At 39.8% G+C, this 10,515-nt stretch overlaps 1 protein-coding gene across 1 annotated transcript; it reads left to right on the top strand.

Annotated features, from left to right (window-relative positions):
- Positions 1 to 1,764: 1,764 nt before the first annotated feature.
- dpy30 (dpy-30 histone methyltransferase complex regulatory subunit) lies at positions 1,765 to 8,952 on the top strand. Its single transcript, XM_085792728.1, has 5 exons — positions 1,765 to 1,872; positions 4,045 to 4,085; positions 4,188 to 4,235; positions 4,899 to 5,038; positions 8,806 to 8,952. Exons 1-5 carry the CDS (start codon positions 1,863 to 1,865, stop codon positions 8,876 to 8,878), a joined length of 312 nt encoding a protein of 103 aa, XP_085648854.1. The 5' UTR covers positions 1,765 to 1,862; the 3' UTR covers positions 8,879 to 8,952.
- Positions 8,953 to 10,515: the final 1,563 nt, after the last annotated feature.

Genomic DNA, 10,515 nt, shown 5'->3' with positions numbered 1-10,515 from the left:
CACAAAGAAAGAAATTCAAAATATTAATAAAACAGCATTTATCAAAGTAAGACAACATGGTATATTTATATATGGAGTATATTTCGATGGATATATGATATGTGTTATTATAATGTATATTCTGTAGAATGAATGTATATACAAGTATGATGTGTGATGTGTAATGATGTATACATATATGATATGTAGAAATGTGGGTAATAGGATTAGTATGTGAACAATTAATATAACGAAGAATGAATGAAGCACAGTTAAGAAATGTAAACACTTATTCTGTTTTTGTTTTGTTAGGTGAAGCATATCGCTCACTTGTTTTTTTGTTTTTAATTTTTATAATGTTTATGTTTTGTGTTTTCAACTGTATTTGATAGGGGAGAGTGGGGTAAAGTGAGACACTTTTTACATTTGCTCCCCTCCAACCGAGCTAAAATGATTTATCAGTAAAATTTACACATTTCCCATTAATTCAGGATGTTTCCTAGCAATGGAAATTATCAGAATGTATTCAGGACAAAGGACAGTGAAAATATGATAGATTTAAAAAAAAGTGGTCTTGTGTCTCACTTTACCCCAGCTCAGGGGTAAACTGAGACAAACCAGAGAAATCAAGGGGGTAAACTGATCCACTTACTTTTTCCACTCTGAAACTACCATAACAACACATGTTGTAACAGTTAGAATCCTGACAGCTTGACAACCACACATCCCAAAACTAATGTCGGACTAGTAACAGAATCATGGGGATTGGTCAATTAAGCACTTTTTTTTCTAAACACAAAGTGACTCAAGAACAAAATCAAATACAACACAAAATGTTTTAATTAACATTCAAATGACAGATAGAACCAGTTAGATAGTCTGGGGGTCAGATTGTAGGACCCGACAATCGTGACCATTTTGATCAAAAGTCCTCGTGTGTGGGGGGAACCAACAAAGTGAAATGTGACTAAAATTGAATGTAACCAATAAATAAGCGAGCTGACTGAGAGTACATAGCATAACAAAGCAGTGTGGCTACAGATCATGTTTGATCACGCAAGATTTCTGGCTTGGGGGACGAGATTCTAGTGTAAATCTTTGTGTGGTGCTCACAGTGTCTCACTCATGGATTTATTATAATACATCCATGGTCTCACTTTACCCCGCAGCATTTGTCTCACTTTACCCCAACACCCCCATTTTAGAAAAAACGACCTCAATTCAGGCTAATTTTCAGCCAACATCATCACATGGTTGTATGTGTTGGTAGTTCATCATCATGTATCATAGAAGTTTTTTTTACGTGAATCAATTTGCTTTGGCACAACAGTTGATTAAGTTGACAGCAAGAAAATTTACTTTTACATGCAAAAATTACATTTTTGTGAAAAAAACATGTTTTCCACAGCATCATGAGGTCCTCTCCTTCATGACCATGGGGAAATGGAAGGGGCTTGAAAACATAATGGTCAGATGACCAAAAATGTTCCGTTTTCTAGATACAGGGGGTGTCTCACATTACCCCACTCTCCCCTACTGTTGGACCCCAGGAAGAATAGCTGTGGCTTTGCTGCAGCTAATGGGGATCTTAATAATAAACAAATAAACAAATGTTGTTTTATTTATATTTATATTTAATTGTCAGGTTTATTTTCCGCTCTGAACGTTTCTTTCTTTTGTTTCGTGAATGTAAACTTTCATAAAGTGACAAAAAAAACCGTAGTACAAAACCATACAACCTTTCCTCCCTCGGATTTTATTTTGAAGCACACAGTTAAACCGGAAGGAAGCCTGTGTGACGCTGCGCTGCGGCCGTAACCTCAAAAACTAGAATCTACGTAGCCTACGTCAGTTTTCTTACGTAGAAGACGTCCACAACAAACATGGCGGACGGTGAGTTCATTGTTGGTGATCGGTGCCGTTTTTTCTCAGTTTTACCGCGAAACCGTTTCTGTGTCGCGACTTTGGGCTCCGGTTTAACGAACTCTTCCACTCGGTCCAGACAGCCGCGCGCCGGTTCGCCCGTTAATGACGTCACTTTACCGGACAGAGCCCCGTTAATGCGATGCTAAGCTAAGTTACCGCCGTTTAACGTTACAGAGCGAAGGAGAAACACACAGAGAGACTGAAACACAGCTAAAACCAGAACCAGGACTGAGGCTTAGACCGGTTCAGACCGGAGGAAACTACCGGTTGATCCGAGGCTTTAACGTTTAGTTCTGTGGTTATTGATCGTTAATTGATCCCCGGTGATCGGAGCTCGGGCTCATGCAGTTACAGATCGATAACTAACCGGTAGACAGAGAAACAGTCACAACTTTATTCATCCTGAAGGAAACTCTTCTGCCAGGTCGCTGCAAAAGAAATATATAAAATGCAAAGATTAAATATATGATGATGAAATATATCCTGCAATGTGTAAAACAATCAAATATACACAACTAGTGCAAAAGGAACAACCTAAACTTCAGTTAAATACAGTGTTATCTAATTTAAATACAATATATAATTAAAATACGATATAATATTAGTGCAAAGAGTCAAAACCTGGTTTAAAAACGAGGTTTGTTGTTGTGTTGTGGACATATTACTGATGTGAGTCAGTGTACAGCAGGGGTGGGCAATTATTTTTTCCAGAGGGCCACATTGACTCAGATAAAGTGAGCGAAGGGCCACACAATTCGAAATCGAATTGAAACATTTGATATTTATTGCTGAATTATATTAAACTACATATATTTGGTGGACATATTGCTTTACAATAGGCTATTTGACAGACCACAATCGATATAACCACATTTTCAACCTATATCCAGCACAGATCACTGAAGAAACATACTGTATTATGATATAAATGGACTCAAGGCAGATTGTTTTACTATCATCAAAACTTACTGAGCGTTAAATGACTGCATCAATGAATAATATTCACAGACACCTTATCAACTCAAATCCTTTTCAGTTCTGATTCAGTGAGACTGTTCTATTTCTGTAAACAACCCAAACTTTAACAGACCTGCATCACTTAATGAAGAAAATATTAGGCTAATATGTTTTATTTATGAAGAAACACACAACTCCTTTGCTGCTGCTTCACTGTAACTAACAGCACCAACATGAAAATGATTTGATTACAACTTTTTACCACAGGTTGAGACTGAGTCGCTGCAGGTCTCAGGTCAGAGTGTTGGGACCTGCACATTCACCACGCTGTGAGATAATAACGTATAATCACAACACATGAAACACAACATGTAGAAGTGATACTGAATCAACCTGTAAAGTAAATCTTCACATCTGATCCTCACACACACACACACACACACACACACACACACACACACTGACCTGAGACCTGTAGCGTCACACTGAGCTCTGACACCTGAAGGCTTCATGAACACAACATTTAGAGTAGAGGACTATAAAATTTGTTTTATTTTAACCCAAATTTTCCGTTTTAATTCTTGGGAATTCAATTTTTTTTCCTCCTTTTACTCTTATTTTCCAACCCAAAAGAGTGTGTTTTTAATGTTAATGACTAAAATGTTCACATATTAAATAGAAATGACTTTATATGTATTCAGGTAACAAACAAACAAGACTTTCCTCCAGACCTTCACAACAAACACTGTGTGATCACTCTCTGCGCATTTCCCAGTAATTGGAATCACTTTGGATGGAAACATGGCCTATATAATGGACATTATACCACGGCTAACAACCAATCAGATTGCCGGATTTCACCCTTCTGTTTTATAATGCACCATAACACTGCACTGTGAGGACCTCATGTACCAATTAAATATTAATGCTGATGAGCTTTAAACTGTTTCCAGTCAAATGGAAACAGTACCACCCAGATTTGCTTCTCTCTGCAGTTTTCCTCAGACAAACGTTCCTCTTCCACCCGAGAACAGCGTTTCAGTCAAATCATGAAAAAGATTTAACGTTAAAAACAGATTTTCCGCGATTCTGTGATCACAGAATTCCTCGAGTCCTAGTGAAGAGAGAAGTGAAATGTAAAGGTGCAGGACACTGAAGTGAAGCAGCTCTGTTGTTTTTCAGATCACACAGACGCTGAGCAGTCGATGGAGGGACACACTCCTGTGAGTCTCACACACACACACACACTGTTTAGTTTGATAACTGATAGATGTGATCAGTTTAGTTATTGATCTGCTGTGTTAGTGATGCTGAATCCTCCTCAGGTGTCTGAAAACCCTCACGCAGACTACGGCCTGACAGACAACATCCAGGTAACACACACACACACACACACACACACACACACACACACATAGAGACTGGGTGCAGCTGCAGGGTATCCGCGGGGTCTTGAAAAGTATTAAAAGGTGATAAATCAATTTTGGGAAAATGAAGACCCTTAAAAAGTATTAAAAAGTATTATCAGGACTTTATAAAGTCTTACATTTTGAAGGTATTTTTTTCTGAATCAGCTGTCCAAGAGTTTGAGTCCTAAAAAACATTGTGAAAGTGTGTGAATTTATTCATTTTATTAAAAAACAAAGATGAACCGGTACATAAAAAAGAAAAGAAGATTGTTGTTTTTGTTTTTTGAGTGGAGCAATGTTTTTTTGTTTTGTTTTTTGATAAACTTGGCCTTTGATTTATTATCCCAGCCTATTTTGAATTCTGTAGCATCATAGTGGTCTATAGTCTTTATCACAAACTAGAACTGTTAGTACGTTAAAAGTGTCACTGATGTAAATGGTTACAGCTTGAAGGGGCGGTGAGGTGTTAAAAAATATTGAGAAGGTCTTGAAAAAGTCTTAAAAAGGTTTTAAAATTAACTTCAAGATTCCTGTATAAACCCTGAGCTGGACTCCCATGATGCCTTGTGTTTTAGCTCCCATGATGCCTTGTGTTTTAGCTCCCATGATGCCTTGTGTTTTCTCCAGAGGACGGTGGAGAACGAGAAGGCGGGCGGGGAGAAGCTGAAGCAGAAGGTGGACCTGCAGGCGCTGCCCACCAGAGCCTACCTGGACCAGACCGTGGTGCCCATCCTGCTGCAGGGGCTGTCGGTGCTGGCCAAGGACCGGTGAGGAGAGGGGGGGGCCGGGGGGGCCACGGGGGGGCGACTGTTCAGTTCAGTTTTTATTCATATCCCGAGGGAAATGTGATTTGCAGCAAGCATTACAAACACAAGACAAAAAAACAGCATCCAAGACATCGACATAGTGCAGTAATACATTAAAAAACAGTACGAATAATAAAAACATACTACTAATAAATTACTGTTGATGATGATAATAATAATAATAATAATAATAATAATAATACATAATGCTCTGCGCAAGTAAGAATGTAAACTGTCTACACAATGCCTTAAAGTGCATAGTGCTGCAAGAATGGAAAAATAAGATAAACAACACTTAATACCCAAGTGCATTTCAGTGCAGAGGCCTGAGAGAATAGCCGAGCCGAGCCCAGGAGATGAAGCCTGTCTATGGCAGCAGGGATAAAGGAGACCCTGGCACGCCGCGTTCTGGTCTTAGGCTCCTAAAGTGGCGTCCAGATGGAAGGAGGTCAAACTCCTTCTAAAGTGGGTGGTCAGGACAGTCAATAATAAGTTTAGCTTTGGTCCATATTCGCTTGAGATATACTATGTCCTGAAGCTGGACTTGCTGCCCCCCGATCACCTTGCTTGCCACTTTGGTTAGTTATTGCAGACTTTGAATGAATGAAATTTTCTTAAAGGGATAGTAGCATTTTTTTTAAAAGTGGGGTTGTATGATCTACAAATAGCCCCTAAGTATTTTAAATGCAGTAGAAGACTCTCTGTACTCCTCCCGTTAGCAACGCCAGCCCATAATAGCCCTGCCCAGAGATTTACACCATACAGTGTTGTGAACAGACCCAAAGAAACGGCCTATTTTCACGACCTAAAAGAGGTTTTACCTGAAAAAAATACACAGTTCCATTGTTCACTATAATATAATTTTTTCCAGCCCTTCAAAGTGCAGGAAAAACACAGTTTTTATTTGGACCTAACCAACTCACGTATCCCTCCGCCCAGGGTAAGCGCCCGCCGATCAGCAGTTGGTTAGGTCCAAATAAAAACTGTGTTTTTCCTGCACTTTGAAGGGCTGGAAAAAATTATATTATAGTGAACAATGGAACTGTGTATTTTTTTTCAGGTAAAACCTCTTTTAGGCCGTGAAAATAGGCCGTTTCTTTGGGTCCGTTCACAACACTGTATGTTGTAAATCTCTGGGCAGGGCTATTATGGGCTGGCGTTGCTAACGGGAGGAGTGCAGAGAGTCTTCTACTGCAATTAAAGTACTTGGGGGCTATTTGTAGATCATACAACCCCACTTTTAAAAAAAATGCTACTATCCCTTTAAGAAGAACAGGCGCTGCTGAACCTTTTTACATAACTACATCTGTGTTTGCTTCAAAACTCAGCTTATTGTCGATGAGAGTGCCTAAATATTTATATTCTGAGGCTAGGTTTACACGAAGACGGTGTGAACAGAAGACGCAAAAGTGGCGTCGCGTCTTCACTTTTTATTTCGCGTCTACACGAGCGTTCTCGGGAGGAAATCTGTGTGCATACGGAGACGCAAAAGTGTGTACAAATCCATTGCTAATGCACGCCAGACCACTAGGTGGTGCTGTCACAAACGCCGCAATGCGTAAGCGCATGCGTAGAACCTTCCTTCTTTTCGTCACTGTGCCGGGAAATCAGAAAAGGAAAACATGGCTACAGCTAACAACAGCACGACCTCCAGTGTGATATTGCTTTTATACAACAGTGCTACGTGCGCATTTTAGAACAGTAATAAACTACAAGAGATTATGATTTGTTTGTTTATTTAATCATTTATTTGGCTCCGCCAACAGAAATAGTTCCGCAACTGGAAGGGAGACAAGGCTGTTGCCAGGCAACACATAAACATTTCATACTAGCTTGCTACTAGCTACAAGCTTTTCCACCGAGCTGCTTCAGTGCTGGTTCTGGTTCTGAGCCCGTGTCTGATCAGCACCGGAGCAACAGGACCAGCGTGAAGACAGACAGAGACGTTATCGATACCGTATTACATTTGTTTACCCGCTGTGTAATCATTATAAACACAGTTGAAGCTAAGTAGCTGAGCTACGTGGCTAACAACAGCTAAAGCTAATATCAAAACACATCGCCGTCAAAACGTAGTTGCCCCGCGGCGATTTTTTTCCAGCTGGGTTTAGTAGAGATTTATCTCCAATTAGACGGACCAGGTCAGGTCCAGGTTTTAATGTTCAGGTTTCTAACTGTAGTAGCAGCAGAGAGATGGAGCAGCTCCTGTATGGGGAGCCTGGCTCTGACTTAGCTCCATTATAGCTTAGCTTCTGTCCACTGCTGAACAGCGGAGTGATAACGACCGTAAAAGGTTGCAGTGCTGTTATACTGTATATCAGCACTCATGGAACGTCTCTTGTCCAATCAAATTGCTCGGTTGGGACCTGTCGGAACTAACTGTTGTATAATTGTAGTTATTGCGGCCAAAGTAGCCTGCAGGTCTGAAGGGTGGATGTAATCCGACATGTTTGTTTGTATCGTGACGTCAACACGCCGACTTGACGTGAGCAGAACAGCAGATCTGAGCCAGTTTTGCGTCTTGGCCTGTTTAGGCGGAGACGCTGCGCTGGAGCGTATTCAACTTTTCCACTTTCAGGGGTGGTTTGAGATTTTTGCGTCTTCAAGCCCCAAAAACGCCGTCACCATATAAACGAAAGGCACTTCCGATAAAATATTTTATCGTCTTTACTCGCAAGCGTCTTCGTGTAAACGGCCCCTGATACAATCTCAACCTCCTGGACTGGAGCAGGTTAGCAGCTGCTGGAGGTGAGTTTCCACTGCAGGAGTTTCCTGGTCTCTCTCTGCTGCCCTGTCTCCGCTGCACCAGGACCCGCCGTCCCGCCGGGCTCTGGTGGTTTCCCTCATCGCACAGTCGCTGAGCAGCAGTTTTTATAACCCATTTAGAGAGCCTAAGCGGAAGCAGGAAGTAACGGTTACCATGGGACCTCAACTCTGAAAAAGTCTCCATGTAAGTGAACGGGAGTGAAAGTTTTATTTCGTGATCCGATTGAATAGTGTGATGATAAAACTCTCTGTCCTCTACCTGTTTAAAACACCACGTTTCATGAAGAGAAACCAGCAGTTTGGTGTAAAACGGCAACAGAAGAATGTATTGTATCTGATTACAGATTCTTCAGTTTGATTTTACAATTGTGGTGTTTTAAACAGGTAGAGGTCAGAGAGTTTTATCATCACACAATTCAATCGGATTACGAAATAAAACTTTGACTCCCGTTCATTTACATGGAGACTTTTTCCGAGTTGAGGTCCACATGGCGACGTAACTTCCTGCTTCCGCTTAGGCTCTCTATAGACGCTTTCTAATAAAGCTTAGTTTTAAATTACCGTGTTGATCGCATATTTATTGCACCGAAACCTGCGTTGCTTCTCAGTCTGGTTACCGCCGGTTACGTCGGCACCGGTTCCATTATGGCACCGAGTATCGGTACCCATCCCCTCCGATCGGCCCCGTAACAGTTCCTGCAGTGGAAACTCACTGAGGTAACCATGGTAACTCACCTCACTAAGATGGGAATCCAGCTTCCTGATTCCAGAAAGCCAGAGTTAACCCTTTAGTGACCTCGCTAAGACGGCGATGCTGCTTCAGTCACAACACATGTTTATGTTTACTGTACACCTGTGTGTGTGATTCATTGATTGATTGAAAACTTTATTGTGTGTGTGTGTGTGTGTGTGTGTGTGTGTGTTGACATTGACCTGATGATCTTCTGTCCCCCCCCCCCCAGGCCCCCCAACCCCATCGAGTACCTGGCTGCGTTCCTGCTCAAGAACAAATCTCAGTTTGAGGAGAGAAGTTAAAGTGAAGCTCTGTTTGTTGATTAACTGTTCACTGTTTTTTATTTGGTCACAATAAACATGTTGATGTGAAAGGGCGGCGGCCTCGGGGGGCTTTTATTCTGAAAGGGTGTGTGTGTTTTATTGTGACGGACCGACACAAAGTAGAGCATCGATGTGAAGTGGAAGGAAAACTAATGAAAAGTTCAAGGGAGGATGAATAGTTTTGCAAGGTGCTGTATTTCTGCACTGAGGCGGATGGATACGGTGGAGAAGACAGGAAGTAGTTCCAGCTCAGAGCGACTGTGTCTGTTGAGTATTAATTAATACTGAATTAAGTATTACATCACTATTTAAATGTCAAAGATTAATATTGTTTCATATTTCTAGGATGAAGTCTGGATTTTCAAAATAAAACTGTTCTGATAGGCTATACACACCCTGAATAAAAAAAAGTTACCGTCACGGTAACACTTTACTTGACGCCTATCTCTATAACGCATTATAACCATATTTATGAGTTATAATGCAGTTATAGAACTGTATAACTATAGTTATTAACTCGTAAATCAAGGTTTTATAACAATAAGCATAACACATTAAAGAGCATTATAACTCTATTATAATACTTGACCTTATAAGCCATTATAAAATGCTCTATAAATGTGTTATGCTTATTGTTATAATTTATGAGTGTTTATAATGATAGTTATACACATTTATTATAACAAATTATAACTATATTTATAATGCATTATCGATGTGGGCATTGTCAGCGAGTTACTAACAATAACCTATTATAATACCTGACCATATAAGTCATGATAAAATGCTTTATAGTGTGTTATGTTTATTGTTATAAAGCATTATGATCATTTATGAGTGTTTATAACTATAGTTATACAGTGCTATAACTGCATTATACCTCATTACAAGTATGGTTATACTGCACTATAGAGATAGGCGTTAAATAAAGTGGTACCAAAGTCGCTTTTGTCTATAATACCAATTTAGGTAATGTCATGTTTTTCATGAAGGAAAAATATTACACATGCTTTTCATACTTTGAATTTTTGGAAAAGGCCAGAATTTCTCCACCAATTTTATTTCTGGGCTGTATTTTTCTTGACATTACTATGAAATTGACTGTTATTTCTAGACATTATGACGTAATTAGCGGCCTGTAAATTAAGTTACGAGTTACCCAACACGGTCCTTCTGTAGGCTACTGTTACTTCTGGCCGTCGCATTAAGCTTCAGATACGGTAGAAAAGGAGTTCATATGTGAAGATTATCTCACTGAACTCAACTAGGAAAGATCAGAAACTGGAGCTGATTTTATGACTTCATCCAAAACACAATGCATAAGTCACATTCACTTTCTTTACTGGAACCGGCGCCGTGATGAACTTCAGACCTGGTAAACTGCAAAAATCTTCAAATCTTTCCAAGAATATTTGTCTTATTTCTTGTCAAAATGTCTCAATTTTAGTCAAAACTAATCTCTTTCCACATAAAGTAAGACTCATCACCTAAAAATTAACTTGTTTTTAGACAGTTTTCAACTAATTTTCAATTTAAATAAGTAGAGAAATTGTTGTTTTGACTAGAAATGACATTTTGACTAGAAATAAGACACATATTCTTGGTAAGATTTTGCG

This window comes from Trachurus japonicus, chromosome 1 (genome assembly GCF_045865225.1).
Source record: "Trachurus japonicus isolate A0001 chromosome 1, Traja_1.0".
NCBI lineage: Eukaryota > Metazoa > Chordata > Actinopteri > Carangiformes > Carangidae > Trachurus > Trachurus japonicus.
The sequence above is the reverse complement of the archived record's forward strand: the minus strand, read 5'-3'. Positions and strand labels throughout refer to the sequence as shown.